General features: G+C 52.4%; 1 protein-coding gene and 1 pseudogene across 3 annotated transcripts; one reads left to right on the forward strand and one right to left on the reverse strand.

Annotated features, from left to right (window-relative positions):
* Window positions 1–969: 969 nt before the first annotated feature.
* FCGRT (Fc gamma receptor and transporter) lies at window positions 970–21,522 on the reverse strand. 3 transcript variants are annotated; one of them, XM_070402455.1, is made up of 7 exons: window positions 21,134–21,522; window positions 8,778–8,864; window positions 8,212–8,463; window positions 7,594–7,869; window positions 2,562–2,831; window positions 1,917–2,033; window positions 970–1,288 (listed from the first exon to the last, which is right to left on the reverse strand). In XM_070402455.1, exons 2-7 carry the CDS (start codon window positions 8,848–8,850, stop codon window positions 1,212–1,214), a joined length of 1,065 nt encoding a protein of 354 aa, XP_070258556.1. In that variant the 5' UTR covers window positions 8,851–8,864; window positions 21,134–21,522; the 3' UTR covers window positions 970–1,211. The 3 variants fall into 3 exon arrangements, with proteins under 3 accessions (XP_070258556.1, XP_070258555.1, XP_070258554.1); XM_070402454.1 differs by lacking the exon at window positions 21,134–21,522 and adding an exon at window positions 9,883–9,949; XM_070402453.1 differs by lacking the exon at window positions 21,134–21,522 and adding an exon at window positions 9,538–9,621.
* LOC138999433 (nascent polypeptide-associated complex subunit alpha pseudogene) lies at window positions 15,072–15,848 on the forward strand (annotated as a pseudogene).
* Window positions 21,523–21,555: the final 33 nt, after the last annotated feature.

A 21,555-nucleotide genomic window follows, 5' to 3' on the forward strand; every position in this document is an offset into this window, starting at 1 on the left:
GGAAAACAAATCGATGTTTCCCTCTCTTTCTCAAATCAACAATATTTTAATAAAAAGAGCTGTGGTACCTGTACACCATGGAATACTAGGCAGCAGTAAAAAAAGAAGGATCTCTTACCCTTTGAGATAGCATGGCGGGACCTGGAGAGTATTGTGCTAAGGGAAATAAGCCAGTCAGAGAAAGAGTAGTATCACATGATCTCATTCATGTGTGGAATCTAACGAACAAAATAAACTGATGAACAAAATAGATCCAGAGACAGAGAAGCACAGAACAGACTGTTGAATCTCAGAGGGAAGGCGGGGGTGGGTGGGAAGAGATGGACCATAGAACTTGTATGCATATATGCATAACCCATGGACACAGACGATAGGGTGGTGAAGCCCAGGACAGGGGTCAATGTGGGGGGGGGGGGGGGAGAGGGAGGGAACATATATAATAATTTCAACAATAAAGATTTTTTAAAAATAAAAACTGTTTTCTCTCCACTCTAAAATACTTTTTTTTTTTTTTTTAAGTTCTCAAAATGGCTCGGTTGGTGTGCCCAGTGGCTGAACAGCGACCCATGAACCAGGAGATCACCGTTCCATTCCTGGTCAGGGCACACGCCCAGGTGCGGGCTCGATCCCCAGTAGGTGCAGAGGCAGCCGATGGATGATTCTCTCTCATCATTGATGTTTCTCTCTCTCTTTCTCTCTCTTTTCTTCTCCTTCCCTCTCTCTGAAATCAATAGAAACACATTTTTAAAAGTTTTTAAAATGCCTGGCACAGTGTAGGCATTCAGTAAATATTTGTAAAATTAATGAATGAAAACTGTATGACTTGGCATATAACTGGCGGATTCCACCATGGCAACATGTTGGCCTCAGGGGGGATTGGAAACCCAGGGCTTACACCATATATCCCCCACCCATGCCCTTGCCTCCCCCTCCACCCCCGAAAAAGTTGAAATGATGAGGACACAACGATTCAGGCCCAAACTCATGTTATGTGTGAATGTGGAAAAGAGCCATATATATTAGGAGGGGATACTGAGGCTGATCACAGGACGAAAAATCCAGAGGGCGGACACCAGGCCCAGGACTCCTTCTGGAGGCTCAGAAATAACAGGATTCCGGGAGGTCTCACAGCATGGAAAGCCCTGGCTGCATTAGCTGGTCACAGCCAGGGCGGCGGATGGTCAGGCAGCTGCTGAGGATGCTGTCACAGCCTAAGAGTCAGCATCCTTGCTTGGCCCAGTGGGCAGGAGGGAGCCGAGGTCATCCCCACGGAGAAGGATCCAAGGGGCTGAGGAAAGAGAAAGGCGGAGGCCATGAGAGCCTCCGGGACCCCTGGGTCTCCCCCTCCCGTGTGTGTGTGTGTGTGTGTGTGTGTGTGTGTGTCTGAGCTGCTCTATCCCCCTCTGAGTGTGTGTGAGTGTGTGTGTGTGTGAGCCTGAGCTACTCTATCCCCCTCTGAGCTGAGTGTGTGTGTGAGTGTGTGTGTGTGTGTGTGTGTGTGTGTGAGCCTGAGCTGCTCTATCCCCCTCTGAGCTGAGTGTGTGTGTGAGTGTGTGTGTGTGTGTGTGTGTGAGTGTGTGAGTGTGTGTGAGTCTAAGCTATTCTATCCCCCTCTGAGCTGAGTGTGTGTGTGAGTGTGTGTGTGTGTGTGTGAGTGTGTGTGAGTCTAAGCTATTCTATCCCCCTCTGAGCTGAGTGTGTGTGTGTGTGTGTGTGAGTGTGTGAGTGTGTGTGAGTCTAAGCTATTCTATCCCCCTCTGAGTGTGTGTGAGTGTGTGTGTGTCTGAGCTGCTCTCTCCCCCTCTGAGTCTGTTTCCCTCCTCCAGGTCTCCGTCCCCACCTCTCTCTGTCTAGATCTCTGCTCCTATTTTTTGGGGTCTCTCTCTCTCGGAGTCTCCTCTCTCCCTGCCCCCCACCTGGTAGCCCCCTCTTCATCCTCCACCACAGCACAGCTCCTCCTGCAGCCACTGCCATGAGCAGTAAGAAGCCGATGACGATTCCAACCACTGGCACCAAGGACTTGGCTGATGAATCTGCGGCCAGAGAAACGCTGTCAGTGTTCAGTGGACCCTCTGCCCCTCTGAGCCAGGGCAGGGGCTGGGCGTGGGCAGAGGAGAGGCCAGCCAGTGCAAGTCTTGGGTCTGGGCAGGACGCCCCCAGGTAAGAACCAGCCATAGCATAGGGGTCTCAGTCCCACGGGGAGGGCCCTGCAGCCGCAGGGCTGGTGTTAGAACTGGGGGGGCGGGGGCACCGAGCAGTAGGTCACGCAGGGCAGTGAAAGGTGGGTCTTGGTGAGGACTGGCAGCAGCAGGACAGAAGGTGGTCAGACTCCGGGAGGACTGTCCATCGTGGTGAACAGGAGGCCAGGAGCAGCAGCCGGGGGTCGGGGAGGCCGGGGAGGGTAAAGCCTGCGGGCGGGCAGCTCTGGGAGGAGGGACAGCGGGTGGGGCACGAGCCGGGGAGACTCAAGCAGGACCCGCAGCCGCGGGTGGGGGGCGATCAGCCTCGGAGGGGTTTGCTGCAGAAACGCCAAGGAAAAGGCCACGCCCGCGGGACCTCACCCAGGCCCACGACGAGGGGCTGCGGCAGCCCCGCGTGCTGCACCACGCAGCAGTAGTGGTGCTCGTCGCCGCTGCGGACGGTCAGCGTGGACCAGGCGTGGAAGGAGCCGTCGCCGTTGGGGCCAAAGTTGCTGTCGCCGGCGCCCACGGCCAGCCCGTTCCGCAGGAAGCGCAGCTGCAGCTCCGGGGGGTAGAAGGAGAAGGCGCTGCAGGTGAGCACCGAGAGGCCGGGGCCGCCGGGCCGGGCCTTCAGGCGCATGGACGGCGGCTCTGCAGACGGACAGCGGACAGGCCTGAGCCCCCGGACCCGGCCCTCGGACCCCAGGGCCAGGCCCGGGCGGGGCTGGACAGGGACCCAGATGGGCCTCCAGTCCCTTCAGCAGGTCCCACCGCGGGCCCTGCACGGTGCTTCGCCTGGAGAATGTGATGGTAACAGGAGAGGGACCCGCCCAGGGGGACCGGGACCCAGCTGCCCGCCCTCAGGGTGCCTGGCCCTCATCCGTGCCTCCCCCAGCGCCAGGCACTCTGAACAAGAGACACAGTCCCTGCCTTCATGGAGCTTATGCTCCAAGGCAGCGGTTCTCAACCTGTGGGTCGCGACCCCTTTGGGAGTCGAACGACCCTTTCACAGGGGTCGCCTAAGACCATCGGAAAACACATATATAATTACAGATTGTATTTGTGATGAATCACTATGCTTTCATTATGTTCAATTTGTCACAATGAAAATACATCCTGCAGATCAGATATTTACATGACGATTCATAACAGTGGCAAAATTACAGTTATGAAGTAGCAACGAACATAATTTTATGGTTGGGGGTCACCACAACAGGAGGAACTGTATTAAAGGGTCGCGGCATGAGGAAGGTTGAGAACCACTGTTCTAAGGGGAGAGACAAATGATTTGTGTACAAATAAATGAAAGAGCAACAGACTCTGAAAGTGGAATGCTGAGGGAGAATAAGACAGACCTACACTCATTACAAAGATAGTAAGAGGGCGCCCTGGCCGGGTTGCTCAGTGGTTAGAGCGTCAGCCGGAGAACCCAAGAGTCCCGGGTTCGATTCAGGTCAAGGGCACGTACCTGGGTTTCAGGTTCCCCGCCCCGTTTGGGGTGCATGTGGGAGTGTGGGAGGCAAGTGACTGATGTGGGCTCTCTCACATCAATGTTTCTCTCTCTCTTTCTTCTCACCCCTTCCCTCCCCTCGCCCTTCCACCCTCTCTAAAATCAATGGAAAAATCCTCCAGTGAGGACTAACAAAAAAAGAAAGAAAGAGAGAGAGAGAGAGAGAGAAGGAAGGAAGGGAGGGAGGGAGGGAGGGAGGAAAGAAAGAAAGAAAGAAAGAAAGAAAGAAAGAAAGAAAGAAAGAAAGAAAGAAAGAGAAAAAAAAGATAGTAAGAGGGAATTATGAAATATTTCATGCCAAAAAAAAAAAGAATTTCATGCCAGCACATTTGAATGTCCTGGAAAAATCCCTGAGACATACAACTTTCCAAAGCTGACACAATAAAAGTTGAGTGGTACTAAGTATTTAAAAAATTCAATCCATAAATTCAAACTTTTCAACAAACAAAATGCCAGGCCCAGATGACATCACTGGTGAATTCTTCAAAACAACTAAGAAAGAAATAATCCTGTTCTTACACAAATTCTTCCAAGAAACTGAGAAAAGAGGAAGCTATTCCTAGCATGGTAGCCAGGGTAACCGTGATAACAAAACCTCACAAGGACATAACAAGCAATGGAATTTAAGGCCAATATCTCTCAGGCAAATAGACTCCAATCCCTTAAAAAAACAAACACATTAACAGATAGAATCAAGTCATTTAAAAAATCTATTTACTTATTTATTGGTAATTCTCACCCGAGGATATTTTTCCCATTGATTTTTAGAGAGAGTGAAAGGGAGGAAGAGAGAGAAAGAGAAACCAATGTGAGAGAGACATATCAATTGGTTGCCTCCGGCATGCACCCCAGCTGGGGCCAGGGATCCAACCTGCAACCTAGGTATGTGCCCCTACCCAGGAATTGCACCTGAGACCCTTTGGGGCACAGTCTGATCATCTAACCATTGAGCGCCACCGGCCAGGGTAGAAGAATCAAGTCATTTATATGAAAGATAATACAGTATGATCAAGTGAAGTTTACTTGTGAATTTGAGAATACATGATGTTCACTATCACCACTCTAGTCAACATTGTACTGGGGATCCTAGCCAGTGCAACAAGATAAGAAAAAGAAATAAACGGTATTAAAATTGCAAAAGAAAATAAAATGGGTCCAAGATGACATAATCCAAAAGAAGCTATACAAATTTAATAGAAATAAGAAAATTCAAAAATTTTTCTGGATACAGGGAAATATATAAAAATCAATAGTATTTCACCCTGGCCAGTGTGGCTCAATTGGTTGAGCATTGTCCCATACACCAAAAGGTTGCCAGGAAGAGGGAAAAAATGGCGGAGGCTTAGACGGACGTGTTGGTGCTTTGTCCCAAAAGGTTGCCAGTTGATTCCAGGCAAGAACACATGCCCAGGTTGCTGGCTTGATCCCCAGTAGGAGGCATGCAGGAGGCAGCCAATCAATGATTCTCTCTCATCATTGATGTTTCTATCTCTCCCTCTCCCTTCCGTTCTGAAATCAATAAAAATCTATTTAAAATAAATAAAAAATATTTTAAAAACATTTTAAAAGGCAATGGTATTTCTATAAACTAGCTACAAACAATTAGAAAATGAAATTTTTAGAATTACCATTTACAGAATCATCAAAAAATGTCAGTACTTAGGAATAAATCCATCCAAAGAGGTGTAAGACCTCTACGTGGAAAACTGCCAGTTAGTACTCAGAGAAGTTAAAGGACTTCAAAACAAGTAAAGGGATATACTGAAACCATGGATTAGAAGGCAATGTTAAGATGTCGATTCTCCACATTGACCTACAGATACAATTTAATTACTATAAAAACCCCAACAAGACTTCTTTTGGGCAGAAATTGACAAGCAAAAATGTACATAAAAATGCAAATGACACAGAATAACCAAAGCAATAGAGCTGGAAAGCTCAACTACTAGATACCAAAACTTTCCACAAATCTACGTTATTGACTCAATTTCAGTCCAACGGATCAGTGGAATGGAAAAGTGTCTAAAAGCAGATTCACACCTAATTTAGGAAAAAGGCCTCACCGCAATTCAGTGGGGAAGACGGGATGGTGGTCAACAAACGATGCTGGTTCAACTGGACATCCATGAGCCTTGACCCCTGTCCTCACACCATTACATAGAATTAACTCGAGATGAATCATGTAGCTAAATACGAAAGCTATTTACAAATAAGAAAAATATTTACCAACGTCTTTTAGAAGAAGACGGGAGAACAGCTTCATAATTTCGAGAAAGGACATATTTATTTTATTTGTAATTTTCAATTTTAGAGAGGGTGCGCAGGAGGCAGCCGATCAGTGATTCTCTCTCATCACTGATTTTTCTCTCTTTCTCCCTCTCCCTTCCTGTCTGAAATTGGTAAAAACATATATTTTAAAAAATCACTTATCTGATTAGTGAAAAATGAAGTCACAAGATACTACTACACACCCACTAGAATTATTAAAATGAAAGACAGTATCAAGTTCTGGCAAACCTGTGGAGCAACTGAAATTCACACACACAGCTGGTGGGCGTAGGAAACTGGTTCAACCACTTTGCAAGAAGCATAGCCCCACCTACTAAAGCTAATCCTATACATACTACGACTTAACCATTCCACTCATGGGCATGAAGTAAAAATAAATGAAAATACAGATTCGTCCTCGGACACGGACAAAAATGCTCATAGAAGCTTTACTCGCTGCCACGGGTTGAGAAACTGTGTTGTGGCGCATGCGCTGGAATAGTACTCAGCAATAAAAAGTACCGACACACTCAACAACAGAGTCCCGACACGAGCTGGAGCGAAAGAAGCAAGACACAGGCATAGTTGTATGAAGTTCAAAGGCGGGCAACACTATTGCCATAGAAGTCAGGTGAGTTGTTCTCCTTGGGGAGAATTGAATTGGAGGGGACACAAGAAAGTCTCCTGGGGTGCTGGAATGTCCTAGATCTTGATCTGGAGGGCAGGTACTTGGGCACATATAGAAATTAATTGAGTCCGGCCAGAGTGGCTCAACAGTTGAGCGTCAACCAATGAACCAGGAGGTCACAGTTCAATTCCCAGTCAAGGACACATGCCTGGGTTGCAGGCTCGATCCCCAGTGGGGGGCGTGCAGGAGGCAGCTGATCCATGATTCTCTCTCGTCATGGATGTTTCTATCTCTGTCCCTCTCCCTTCCTCTCTGAAATCAATAAAAATCTATTTTAAACAAATAAATAGATAGATAAATTGTCCCTCTGATTGCCAGGTGGAGGGTGGTCCATCTGGAGGGCCGAGAGGGAAGCTGGGATGGCAGGGTGGGGGGACCCTGGGGACCAAAGAGCTCTGATTCCGGCCCCTGAGAATCCCCCCGGCCTGTCCGTCTTTACAGCTCGGAGTGACATGTGCTGCAATGGAGGTCACAGGAGGCATCATGGGAGCCCCCAGAAGGCAAATGAGCCTCATGGACCAGAGGAACAATGTCCCTGGGTGTGACACCAGTGGAACCGGACAGAGAGCGACAGAGGAGAAGAGAGGGGGGGCTGGTGTGAGCTCAGGGGACTCTGGGGGACTCCACCGGCAGAGGGTGCGGAGGGAGAAATGTGAGGTTCAGGAGAGGGACGGGGCCACACCCTTGGGGGCCCCAAAGCCAGGCTGAGGGCCTGGAGCTCTGTCCCCAGGGCTCTGGGAGCCACAGGAGGGCTGTGTGCAGGAGAGGGGCCGGGTCACCTCTGGGGACAGAAAGACCCTCGGGACCCGTGGGGGATGGGCCGGGGCAGGGGGGAGGGCCCTGGAGGCGGGGAGGCCAGGGAAGAGGCTGTGGGAAGAGGACGGGGCCTAAGGTGGGGCCGCGGGGACGCAGAGATCCGGGATCAGATTCCTGCAGGGGCCGCTCACCCTTCCACTCCAGGTTGCTGCGACCGGTCTCCAGGTGGCCCAGCAGCCGCTGGGGGCAGGAGGTCAGCAGGAAGTGCCCCTCCTGCCACACGGAGTCCTCGTGCTGCCTCCACTTCTGACTGATGGCCCGGGCCTCGGGCCAGTCTCCATCCCAGTTGCCCGCCTTGGGGTCGAACTTCATGAACTCCTCGCCGTTCAGGGCGAACGTGGCCACGGCCACCGTGGAGTTGTCAGGGCCCATCTCACAGCCCAGCAGGCCCTGCAGAACGTAGGAACCTGGGGTACCCCCCACAGGTGAGCAGGGCCCAGGAGCAGGGCCCCCCTCCTGCAGATCCAGGACTCAGAACCCCCAGCCCCTCCTCCCTCAGGCCCAGGGGTGAGGCCCCCGGCCCCTCCTCCCTCTGACCCAGGAGCCCAGGCCCCCAGCCCCCTCCTCCCTCAGACCCAGGAGTCCAGGCCCCCAGCCCCTCCTCCCTCAGACCCAGGGGTCCAGGCCCCCAGCCCCTCCTCCCTCTGACCCAGGGGTCCAGGCCCCCAGCCCCTCCTCCCTCTGACCCAGGGGTCCAGGCCCCCAGCCCCTCCGCCCTCAGACCCAGGGGTCCGACCCCCGCCCCTCACCTCCTTTGTCCAGGACTGTGAAGGCCTCGAGGAAGAGAGCCTGCTTGACCCTCAGGTCGGCCGTCTCCTTCTCCCAGTACCAGGGCAGCTGGCTCTCCCAGATCCAGGCCCCGAAGGGCTCGGCCTGGCCCCGCAGGTCACTGTAGCGCAGGTACTGCTGCGGCCCCAGCCAGCCCGTGGCCCAGAAGGCGGGGCTGCCCGGCGCCGGGGAGGACAAGGCGGTCAGGCGGTACAGCAGGGAGCGGTGGCCGTCTGCGGAGACAGGTGAGGGCGCCGGTGGGGCGGGCGGCCCCCGACGGGAGCGCGGCCGGCACCCCGAGCGCCAAGGCAACCCGGACCGAGGGGACAGACAGACCGGAGACGGGCGGACAGACCCCGAGCGGCACCGGGACCTGGATCGGGGCTCAGGTGCTGCCCAGACGCCCCGGGCCGCGGAGGAGAAGGCGGTCAACAAGGTGAAACGCGGCGGGGGGACGGGACGCGCGCTCCGGGGGGGACTCGGCTCCCGCGCTCCCTGCCCGGCTCCGCGCCCCCGCCGCCCCGCCCGCCCGCCGAGCGCCCCTCACCTGCGCGCAGGGTCCGGGGCAGGAGGACGAGCAGGAGACAGAGCCCCCAGGGCTGAGGCCGGGGCACCCGCATCCTGAGAGGGCGATCTGGGGCGGGAGGGGGCGCGTGACTCCCGGGGACCCCCGCCCCGCCCCGCCCGCCCCCGACTCCGCGGGGCTCGGCCACCACGGCCCCCGCGCGGGCGCTGCGGGAACGGGTTCAGGGCCCCGTCGCGGACGGAGACATGAGCGCCCGGCGCTTCCGCGAACTTTCACCCCTTAATTGGCTGCCTGTTGGTTAATTAATGACAGAGGCGGGGTAGGCTGAGCTCGGTGCCCAGCCCCGGCCCCGCCTCCGCCCGCCCCCGGCCCGGGAGCCCCGCCCGGCCCCCGCCGCTCCGCCCTCGGACCCGGGACTCTCCGCCCTCGGACCCGGGAGCCCGGGTCCCAGCCGCCCCACCCTCGGACCCAGGACCCTCCGCCCTCGGACCCTGGAGTCCAGGGCCCCGGACTCTCCTCCCTCGGATCCAGGAGTCTGGGTGCCCAGCGCCTCCTCCCTCGGACCCAGGAGTCCGGGTGCCCAGCGCCTCCTCCCTCGGACCCAGGAGCCCGGGCCCCCGGCCGCTCCGCCCTCGAACCCAGGACTTTCCACCCTCGGACCCAGGACTCTGCGCCCTCGGACCCAGGACTTTCCGCCCTCGGACCCAGGACTCTGCGCCCTCGGCCCCAGGAGCCCCGGCCCCAGGCGGTCCGCCCTCGGTGCGCGCCCCGCTCCGCTCACCGCAGCCGGGATCCCTGCCCGCTGCAGCCCAGCCGCTCCCGTGACTGGAGACCCCAGTTCCTCTCTCACATCCTGTCCGGAGACCGTCCCCGACTCGGGAATATGCACCCCGCCCCCCAGCTGCAGGGCACACCCCAGGCCCTGGGCCCAGACTTCGAGTGTTTGTCTCTGCCTGTCTTGAACGGTTTTGTCCTTTTTTTTTTTTTTTTTTAATCTGTTTCTCTGTTGCTCCCTGTTTTTTTCATGTTGAGGGTGTCGGCCAGCCCGAATGTCAGGACCAAGTTGAGAGCAGACTCACCCTCTGAGCCCAGGACCCGGCCCTCCCCCCTCCCGGGGCCCCCTCACCTCATTTACCCCCGGGCCTCCAGCGGCTTCTGCCCCTGGGCTGACTCCAGACACCGCTGTCAGTAGTTCCTCCTTGCAACCCCTCCCCCGAGAGGCCCGTTAAAGTGCCCGGCACTTCTTTTTTTCTTTCTTTTTTTTTAAACAGTATTTTTTGTTTTAGGACAATGTTTTATTAGTAAAATAAAAACTTTGTATAAAGACATTACAGATCCAAAGCTCTCTCTCTTTTTTTTTTACATTTATTGACTCAAGGTCCAGTTATGCATCAGACACTGAACGGGCACAGCACATGCAAAGCGAAATGGACACTCAGATTCCACTGCTGCCAGATGACTCCCTTCCCGCAAAAGGGGGGTCTGGCCGGGTCGCTCAGCTGTTCAGAGCGTCGTCCAGATAAGTCTAAGGTTGTGGGTTTCGTTCTGGGTCAGGGCACAGACAAGAATCAGCAAATGGCCCTGGCTGGTGTTGCTCAATGGTTAGACCGACGGCCCACACAGGAAAGGGTCTCGGGTTCGATTCCCTGCCAAGGGCCTGTATCTGGGCTGCAGGTTCAATCCCGGGCGCGGTCAGGGCGCGTGGAGAGGCAACCAGTCTATGTGTGCCTCTCACACCAATGTTTCTCTCTGTCTCTCTCTCTCTCTCCCTCCCTTTTATTCTCTCTAAAAATCAATGGAAAAAATATCCTTGGGTGAGGATTAACCAAAAAATAAGGTTCTGGGAAACAATGCTTGAAATCTGCCCAGAAACTAAACTGGCAGAGATGTTAACAAACTGGAAAGTCACCCATCAGCAAAAAGACACTTCCCATTGTTCTACAAGTGCGTAAAACCTGGACAGGAGCCCAGCCGACTTGGCTCAGTGGTTGAGCGTCGACCTATTAACCAGGAGGTCACGGTTGGATTCCTGGTCAGGGCACATGCTTGGGTTGCAGGCTCAATCCCCAGTGGGGGGGCATGTAGGAGGCAGCCAATCAATGATTTTCTCTCATTATTGATGTTTCTCTTTCTCTTTTCCTCTCTGAAATCTACACAAAATACTTAAAAAACACACACACACACACACAAACCTTTCCCTAGCTGGTTTGGCTCAGTGGATAGAATGTCGGCCTGCGAACTGAAGGGTCCCAGGTTCGATTCCTGGTCAGGACACGTGCCTGGGTTGTGGGCTCCATCCCCAGTGGGGGGCCTGCAGGAGGCATTGGATCAATGATTCCCTCTCATCATTGATGTTTCTATCTCTCCCTCTCCTTTCCTCTCTAAAATTAATAAAAATATATGGAAAAAAAAACACACACAAAAAAGCAAACCTGGACATGAATTCTGTAGCTAGCTTATTTCTTCTTTAAAAAAATTGTTATTGATTTCAGAGAGGAAGGGAGAGGGAAAGAGAGATGGAAACATCAATGATGAGAGAGAATCATTGACCGGCCGCCTCCTGCACGCCCCCAACTGGGGATAGAGCCCGAAACCCAGGCATGTGCCCTTGACTGGAATCGAACCCAGGACTTTTCAGTCCACAGGCCGACGTTCTATCCACTGAGCCAAACCAGCTAGGGCACCTTTGGATCTTTAATACCTTCTGACATGATCTCAGCACACAGTCCCAATACACATCACTATACCCTTTTCTATAAAGGACTTGAGCTTCTGGACTTGGGTATCTGCAGGGTGTCCTGGAACAATGCCCACGGATGCCAAGGCACACCAACGCTCCAGTCACCCGCCTCTGGCCCGCACGCCCGCGATAATGCCTCCATTCATTTGCTTTATTGTGAAATGCACAAAACGAAAGATTTACCATTTAATGGAACTTCTCCTGCCTGTGGGTCCCTGACTCTCTCATGTATGTGGGGTTCCCATACGGATGTACGTGTGAAGTTTGGTTGTTTTCTCTTGCCAAAAGAAAAAATGACTTCCCATTTAATGACATTTACTGCATTCACAATTGGAACCACCACCCCAAAAAGGAGACCCACACAGCAAGCAGCCCCGCCTCCCCTCCCCCACCCCCACCCCCCAGCCCTGGTGACCATTAACCTGCTCTCTGCGTCTGTGGATCTACTTATTCTGGCCATTTCATGGAAATGAGACCCTCCAATAGCATAGCCTTTTGTGTCTGATTTCTTTCTTTTTAAAAAAAGGAAATATAGCCTCACCAGTGTGGCTTAGCGGTTGACCGTCGACCTGTGAACCAGGAGGTCACAGTTTAATACCCGGACAGGGCGCATGCCCGGGTTGTAGGCTCTATCTCTCTCTTCCTTTCCCTTCCTCTCTGAAATCAATTAAAATATATTTAAAATAATAATAAAAATAAAATAAAAAAGAAATATATATATTTAAAATATATTTTATTGATTTCTTACAGAGAAAAAGGGAGAAGGATAGAGAGTTAGAAACATCGATGAGAGAGGAACATTGATCAGCTGCCTCCTGCACACTCCCTACTGGGGATGTGCCCACAACCAGGGTACATGTCCTTGACCGGAATCGAACCTGGGACCATCGAGTCCCCAGGCCAACGCTCTATCCATTGAGCCAAACCGGTTAGGGCAAGAAATATATTTTTTATTGCCCTAACCGGTTTGGCTCAGTGAATAGAGCGTCGGCCTGCGGACTTAAGGGTCCCAGGTTCGATTCCGGCCAAGGGCATGTACCTTGGTTGCGGGCACATCCCCAGTAGGAGATGTGCAGGAGGCAGCTGATCGATGTTTCTCTCTCATCAATGTTTCTAACTCTCTATCCCTCTCCCTTCCTCTCTGTAAAAAAAATCAATAAAATATATTTAAAAAAGAAATATATTTTTTATTGGTTTCAGAGAGGAAGGGAAAGGAAGAGAGAGATAGAAACATCAATGATGAGAGAGAATCATTGATCGGGTGCCTCCTGCCCACCCCACACTGGGGATCGAGCCCGAAATCCGGGCATGCGCCTTGACTGGGAATCAAACTGTGACCTCCTGGTTCATAGGTTGCCGCTCAATCACTGAGCCACGCCGGCCAGGCTTGGTTTCTTTACTTAGCATAATGTTTTTGAGTTTCATCCATGTTGTAGCATGTGTCAGAATTTCATTTCTTCTTTTTTTTTTTTTAATCCTCACCCAAGGATATTTTTCATTGATTTTTAGAGAGAGTGGAAGAGAGAGGGAAAGACAGAGGGCAATATCAATGTGAGAGAAACACATCAACTGGTTGCCTCCTGCATGAGTCCCGACCAGGAATGGGCTGGGGAGAACCCTGCAACCGAGGTATGTGCCCTTGACTGGAATCAAACCCGGGACCCTTTGGTCCATAGGCTGATGCTCTATCCACTGAGCCATGCTGCCTAGGGCAGAACTTCATTCCTTTTTATGGGTGAATAATATTCCATTGAATGGATCTATCACCTTTTGTTAATCCATAAATCCGTTGATGGCCGTGTGGGTTGTTTACAACTTTGGGGCTATTATAAATAACTAGAGGCCTGGTGGGCGACCAGGGCCCATGGGGGCCTTCTGGCTGGCAGCCGGAGCCTTCCTTCATTCCACGCTGCCCCCTGGTGGTCAGCGCACGTCATAGTGAGCGATGGAACTCCCGGTCTCCCGGTCGAACTCCTGAGGAGACACTTTGCATATTAGCCTTTTATTTATAGAGAGAGATGCTTCTGTGAACATTTAGATACATGTTTTGCTTTGTTTTTAATAGCTGTTTTCAATTCTTTGGGGCACGTACCCAGAAATGGAATTGCTAGGTCATATGATGTACTGGTCAAGGTTCTCCATAGAAACAGAACCAACAGGAAGTGTATATACATATATATAGAAAGAGACTCTAAGGAATTGGCTCACATGATTGTGGAGGTTTGCTGAGTCTAAACTCTGATAGGGGTGGTGGGCAGGCACGGGACTCAGGAAAGAGTTGCAGCTGAGAAGTCCGAAGTCAGGCAGGATGGAGAAGCAGGAAGGGCTGATGTAGCAGATGAAGTCCAGCTCAGTTGGTTAGAGTGTCATCTTGATACACCGAGGTTGCGGGTTTGACCCCCAGTCAGGGCACATACAAGGAGCAATCAGTGAATGAAAAATAAATCGAACAACAAATCAATGTCTCTCTCTCTCTCTCTTTCTCTCTCCTCCTCCCTTCCTCCTTTCCACTCTCTTTTTAAAAAAATATATTTTATTGATTTTTTTACAGAGAGGAAGGGAGAGAGATAGAGAGTTAGAAACATCGATGAGAGAGAAACATCAATCAGCTGCCTCCTGCACACTCCCCACTGGGGATGTGCCCGAAACCAAGGTACATGCCCTTGACCGGAATCGAACCCGGGTCCCTTGAGTCTGCAGGCCGACGCTCTATCCACTGAGCCAAACTGGTCAGGGCTCCACTCTCTTTAAAACTCAATTTCCTCACATGAGGATTAACAACAACAGCAAAAGGTGGTCTGTCCCAGCACCTGCTGCACGCCCTGGCCGCCCCCCCCCCCCCCCCCGCCCCCCAGCTCTGCTGTAATAAGCAGGGTGAACTCACTGCCTGAGTCCTGCAGGGCTGTCACCAGAGGACTCCGCCCTGCCCTGGGTCGTTGATAATCTCAGGCCTCCACCCCGGGCTCCTTGGGTCCCCGAAAGTACAGTGTCCTGAGGCCCAGCAACAATGTCTGTAAAGGCTCCACTAATGTCCCCAGAGGAGTCCGTCCCTCTGTCCCTGGGATCCTCCCAAACGAGTCCTGAGCCCTCAGAGAACCAGCCTCTGGGGCCTTCAGCCCCAGGCCCTGTCCCTGCCCTTCAGCTTCTGTTGTAAAGCTGAGCCACGCCCCCCACACCCACCCCTGGCTTCTCTCGGTTGATTATTGTCCCTCACCAGGTCTCGCCTTATCCAGAACCTCCCCACGAATGATGGACAGACAGACACAGAGTGTCAGGTAGCTAAGCAGACAGATAGATAATAAATACACAGACGCCCGGCTGGTGTGGCTCAGTGGTTGAACATCGACCTATGAACCAGGAGGTCACAGTTCGATTCCGGGTCTGGGCACATGCCCGGGTTGGGGGCTCGATCCCCAGTGTGGGGTGTGCAGGAGGCAGCCGATCAATGATTCTCTGTCATCATTGATGTTTCTATCTCTCTCTCCCTCTCCCTTCCTTTGTTATCATGTCCCAATGGGCCAATCAAAAGTATATATTTAAAAAAATAAATACACAGCTCTTTCTGCCGCCATCTTGGTTCCTCGTTCCCCGCACAAAATGCCCGGGGAAGCCACAGAAACCGTCCCTGCTACGGAGCAGGAGTTGCCACAGCCCCAGGCTGAGACAGGGTCTGGAACAGAATCTGACAGTGATGAATCGGTACCAGAGCTCGAAGAACAAGATTCCACACAGGAACCACACAACAAGCCCAGCTGGCGGCGGCGGCTGAAATCGATGAAGAACCAGTCAGTAAAGCAAAACAGAGCCGGAGTGAAAAGAAGGCACGGAAGGCTATGTCCAAACTGGGTCTTCGACAGGTTACAGGGGTTACTAGGGTCACTATATGGAAATCTAAGAATATCCTCTTTGTCATCACAAAACCAGATGTCTACAAGAGCCCTGCTTCAGATACCTACATAGTTTTTGGTGAAGCCAAGATTGAGGATTTATCTCAGCAAGCACAGCTAGCAGCTGCTGAGAAATTCAAAGTTCAAGGTGAAGCTGTCTCAAACATTCAAGAAAACACACAGACTCCAACTGTACAAGAGGAGCGTGAAGAGGAAGGGGCTGACGAAACAGGTGTGGAAGTTAAGGACATAGAATTGGTCATGTCACAAGCAAATGTGTCAAGAGCAAAGGCAGTCCGAGCCCTGAAGAACAACAGTAATGATATTGTAAATGCTATTATGGAATTAACAATGTAACCATCTAAAAAGGAAGACCCTTTTTTGTGTGTTTCAAAAGAGTTACTGCAGCTTGGTTTGAAATTTGTACTGTTTCTATCATTAATAAAGTTATGGCTTCTTGTGGGATGAAAATAAATAAATAAATAAATACACAGATGGACAAGGAGTCAGATGGATGGATGGAGAGATGGAAAATTGGAAAATAGAGATAGACAGACACACAAAACAGATAGACAGACAGATAGCAAAATCGATAGACAGAAAAATAGAATCGATCAGACAGAGCCCCCAGGACCTGCTATGGCCCCCCTAGCCAGCAGGAAACCATCACTTTCCCAGGAACCCCCGCCCGTCTAGCTAGATTGCTTTCCCTCATTCCAAGGTCCCCACCGTAGGGGACCTGAGACCCCACTAAAAAGGGCCCTGAGGTCCCTCTCCATGGCTCTGTGCATCCCCTTCAGATGCTCCGGGTCCTTTCTCGATTGGTTAAAATACCCCCTAGGATTCTGCTCTATTGACCAGGACCCTGAACCAATCGCAGGAGAGCCCTGGGGACCAGTCCTTGGCCTCCCGCCCCCCACACACCCAGAGCCCTAGTGCACCGTCCCGGGCCTTCCCAGTGGCCCCAGGTCCTGCTATAACCCTCCACTGTCCTTCAGGTCCTGCTTTACCCATGTCTGGGTGTCCCAGGTCCTGCTGCAATGCCCCATCAGCGGTCACCTGGACACCGTTCAGACAGACCCTACTCCACCACTGCGCCCTCTGCCGAAGTCCTTTGGTTCCTGAGAAAATGTCCAAGGACCCTGGACACTCAGAAGACCCCCTGGGTCCTACTAAAATGGACACAGTCTTCCCTCGTGTAGCCTTGAGGGTCACCAAATGGCCTCAGGGTGTCCCCTCTAAGCACTGCCTGGAACCTAGTAGAATGCCTCTTAGACCTACCAGGAAGTCTTTTATTTTATTTATTTTTTTTAAAAATATATTTTATTGATTTTTTACGGAGAACAAGGGAGAGGGATAGAGAGTTAGAAACATCGGTGAGAGAGATCGATCAGCTGCCTCCTGCACACCCCCCAGTAGGGATGTGCCCACAACCAAGGTACATGCCCTTGACCGGAATCGAACCTGGGACCCTTCAGTCCACAGGCCGACGCTCTATCCACTGAGCCAAACCGGTTAGGGCCATGAAGTCTTTTATTTAAAACAAATTTATAGTCCTAACTGGTTTGGCTCAGTGGATAGAGCGTCGCCCTGCGGACTGAAGGGTCCCAGGTTCGATTCCAGTCAAGGGCATGTACCTTGGTTGCAGACACATCCACAGTGGGGGGTGTGCAGGAGGCAGCTGATGGATGCTTCTCTCTCATTGATGGTTCTAACTCTCTATCCCTCTCCCTTCCTCTCTGTAAAAAGTCAATAAAATATATTTTTTTAAAAAGATACAACCAATGAAATATTATAAAGACTGACCACCTCCCTTTAAGAAAATAAAAATAAAAATAATTTACAGATTTAAGAGAGAAAGAGAGAAACATCGAATCGTTCTGCTCTTTCATTGGTTGCTTCTTGTGTGTGTCCTGATCAGGGATTAAACCCCAAACCTTGGTGCATCGGGACGATGCTCTAACCAACTGAGCTACCCAGCCCGAGCCCTGCCATGAAGCCTTTAGGGTCCTGCTACAACAGGGCCTGCTCGTGTGTCCTCACAACCACAAAAGTGGCCAGGGGGTCTGGGAAAATTCCTCTGCAGGCTTGGGGTCCTGCTTCAGCCGCCATCCATCTACACGGCCTGGGATCGGTGTATTAGTGCCCTGTGGCTGCCGTAACCCAGCACCACAAACAAAGTGGCTTAAAACAATACAGTTGTATTGTCTCTCAGGTCTGGAGACCAGAAGTCCAACATGGTCCACAGGGCTGGCTCCTTCCGGCAGCTCCAGGGGGGAATCCTTTCCTTTGCCTTTCCCCGCTGCTCAGGCCACCCGCATCCCTTGGCTACTGGCACCATCCTCCACCGTCAGCACCAGCACCTCCTGTCCTCTCTGACCCTGCACCCTTCCTTATGTCTCTCTGACTCTGATCCTTCCACTTCCTCTTATAAGGACCCTTTGTCATGATCCAGGATTATTTTCCCAATTCAAGATCCTGAACTTAATCCCATCTGCCAAGTGCCCTTCTTTTTTTAAGTAAATATATTTTTATTGACTTCAGAGGGAGGACGGGAGAGGGAGAGAGATTGAAACATCAATGATGACAGAAAATCACTGATCGGCTGCCTCCTGCACGCCCCTCACTGGGGATCGAGCCTGCAACCCGGGCATGTGCCCTTGACCAGAATCAAACCCGAGGCCCTTCAGTCTGCAGGCTGATGCTCTATCCATTGAGCCAAACTGAATAGGGCCCAAGTCCCCTTTTTTTTTTTTTTTAAATATATTTTATTGATTTTTAACAGAGAGGAAGGGAGAGGGATAGAGAGTTAGAAACATCGATGAGAGAGAAACATTGATCAGCTGCCTCCTGCACACCCCCCACTGGGGATGTGCCCGCAACCAAGGTACATGCCCTTGACCGGAATCGAACCTGGGACCCTTGAGTCCGCTGGCTGACGCTCTATCCACTGAGCCAAACCGGTTAGGGCCCAAGTCCCTTTTTAAAAAAAAATATTTTTATTGATTTCAGAGAGGTAGGGAGAGGGAGATGGAAACATCAATGATGAGAGAGAATCATCAATTGGCTGCCTCCTGCACCCCTCTTCTGGGGATGGAGCCCAAAACCTGGGCATGTGCCCTTGACTGGAATTGAACCGGGGACCCCTCAGTCCATAGGCCAATGCTCTATCCACTGAGCCAAACCAGCTAGGGCTGCCAAGTCCCTTTTATCATATAAGCTCTCACATGCACAGGTTTTGGGGAATTAGGGCAGAGACCTCCATGGGGGACCCGCGTCCAGCCTACCACAGGCACCCAGGACGCCCTCCTTTGCCCCTGTGGGACTGGCCCCTTTCTGATCTGCTCTCCCTCCAGTGAGAATGGACCCAGGGTTTAGCCTGAAACATCCCCCCATAACTTCCCTCCTTCCTGCTATAAAAGAAAAAGCCCTGAGGGTCCTGGCCCCTGAATGCTCCCTGGGAGTCCCTTCCAGGCGCCCCGGGCTCCTCTGTGTGTTCAGCGCCATTCACAGCATCGCTGGCGGTGTCCTCTGGCATCCCCAGGGTCCTGCTCTAAGGATGTCTGTGCCCACCAGATCCCCTGGGGTCCTGTTATCACATCCCAAGGGGCCAATCAAAAGCAATAGAAAGCCCACGGCAGGACCGGTTCCTAGTCTGCTGGGCCCCGTGCCAAACGAGAACGTGGGGCCCCTTGTTCCGACCTCAAGACCGTTCAAGCAGAGTATTTAACCAACTGAACAGCTGCTCAGCCGCCGCCGCCCTGGGGTCTGTGTAACATACAAGGCCAGGCAGCTCTGAGCTGTGCGCCCGGCATGGCCACCTTGCCATCCACCCCTCCCCACTGCAGCTACACTATAGAGCCCCCTACCGAGCCCAAGAGGCAATCACACCCGAGTTCAAAATCAAATCCTGCCTCTTTCAGGCTGGCTTCTGTGAGAACTGATTTTTCTTCTTTTTTAAAAATATATGTTTATTTCAGAGAGGAAGGGAGAGTAAGAGAGAAACATCAGTGATGAGAGGGAATCATTGATTGGCTGCCTCCTGCACGTTGGACTGAGCCTGCAACCCAGGCATGTGCCCTTGACCGGAATCGAACCTGGGACTGACTCTTCGGTCCAGAGGCGGATGCTCTATCCATTGAGCCAAATCGGCCAGGGCAGGCCTTGATTTCTTTGCCTGTAAAATGGGGATAATTGTGCCTAGCTCAGGAGAGAGGCTTCAGCAAAGCAAAGGTTTGGCACAGGGCACACTGCTCCCCTCAATGCCCTCCCATACCCCAGCACAGTACAGTGGGGCCTTGACTTACGAGTGTCCCGACTAACGAGTTTTTTGAGATACCAGCTGTCTCTCCGCCGATTTTTTGCATTGAGTTGATAGAGTAATTTGAGTTAACGAGCTCCTTAACGAGCTCGGTCTCCGAACGAATCAAACTCGTAAGTCAAGGCCCCACTGTATGTATTTGTAGAATGAAGAAGGCAATAATGAGTGACCTGGCTGGTTTGATATGCCCCTAAATTCTTGTAGAACGGCGTCGGTGTCCTGCTAGAACGTTCCAGCAGAAACTACCCCCCTTCCCCTGAAGCAATCTGTAGGTCTGTTATAACAAGTGACAAAGCTGGACCCCCTATAATGTTAGTCCTCAGTTTCCCCACGGCGGGCTCAGGGCAGCACTGAAATACACACACAGAAGCCACTCCATTCGATTGCCTCAGTCCTGGGGACCAGTTCAATGAGTGCAGGTGCCTGCTACACAAATAAAGCCGATGGACCCTAAGGTAACTGGGTACTGCAACCAGCAGGTCCTGTTACAGGACCCGAGGTCCCAACACAATCCACATCGCTGGGTCCTGCTCTCCTAAGACACCACGGGCTGCAACAGCCTGGCCAGGGTGGCCGGGCAGGTTCTCCTGCGGCCGCGACAATAGCTGCGGGGCCGCCTACATCAGGACACACCCGATCTGCCCTGTTTTCAGGTCATGGCCTGACACCTGTTGTCCTTGTAAACCCAGGGCCCTGCTATGAAACTGCCTGGAGCTAATTTCCCTGTTACTGGGGCCTCCTATTAGAGGTATGCAACAGAACATTCCAGAAGCATGCGAAAATAAACTCAAGATCCCGTGACAGGCCCAGGATTCCACACCACGTCATACCTCTGGGGCCACCTGCCAAAGACTCTTGTCCTGGGACCTGCCCCAAGGAACAAAGGGCCCAGGGCCGGCTATACTGAGTACCCCCGGCCCCCTTCTCTAACAGACTCCGGGCTTGGGCAGTCACTTCCCTAATATCACTTACCGAACTGGTTCCACCCTATTAACACACGTGACCACAGTTCATCCTCCCAATGGGGGCAGGGTGGATGAACCCATTTTACAGATTAGGCAACTGAGGCTCTGTGGTTGGGGGTGAGGGGTCGCCTGCACAAGGTCACGCAGCTGATGAGCAGCAGGGCTGGAATTCAGAGCAGGGCCTGTGGTCTTAATGTTTGTTTGGAGGTTTCTGCCCCAGTTCACTGCTTCCTGTTATTGTGTCTTGTTCAAACCCACCCTGTGAGAAGGTGGGGATTTAAGTTCAAAATTCATTCATTCACGAACCTAAACCTGTATGGAGCAGTCACAACTTACTCCACGCCCTGGGGATGCAGGCATTCCTGCCCTCTCGGAGCTTGGATTCCGGTGCTCAACAGATAAACAGGCAACGTAGTATAGAACTTGTACAATAAACCCACGAATAGATCAGAAATAGGACTTACCTGTCCACGTAGACAAAGCAGGGAAGGGTGATTGGAGGGTCGGAGGTTTGGCCAAGTGGAAAGAGGTTAGTGAGCTTTAGAGGCTACGGAGTCGGGGCGGGGTGGGGGCAGGAGGCAGGGGGAACCTGGGGCAGTGCTCCAGGTGCAGGACACAGCCAGGGCACAGGCTCAGAGGAGGGGCTGGGCTGGTGGGCACAGGCAGGCAGAGGGAGGGAGGGGAGGGAGGTGGGCAGAGGGCAGAAGCACCCAAGTTGTGATCCAAGGTAGGAATTGCATCTCCAGCTGCCCCGGGGCGGTCCCACTCCTCACGCAAGAGAACTGTCGGGCCCAGAGTTCTCTTCTGGGTCTTTGTGACCCACAGGCCCACCAGAGGCGCCCGCCCCGCCCGTGACTAGGCAGCCTGACATGGTGGGGTGCCAGGA

This window comes from Myotis yumanensis, unplaced genomic scaffold (assembly GCF_028538775.1).
Source record: "Myotis yumanensis isolate MYYU_CA2020_CCGP unplaced genomic scaffold, mMyoYum1.0.hap1 SCAF_23, whole genome shotgun sequence".
NCBI classification, from domain to species: domain Eukaryota; kingdom Metazoa; phylum Chordata; class Mammalia; order Chiroptera; family Vespertilionidae; genus Myotis; species Myotis yumanensis.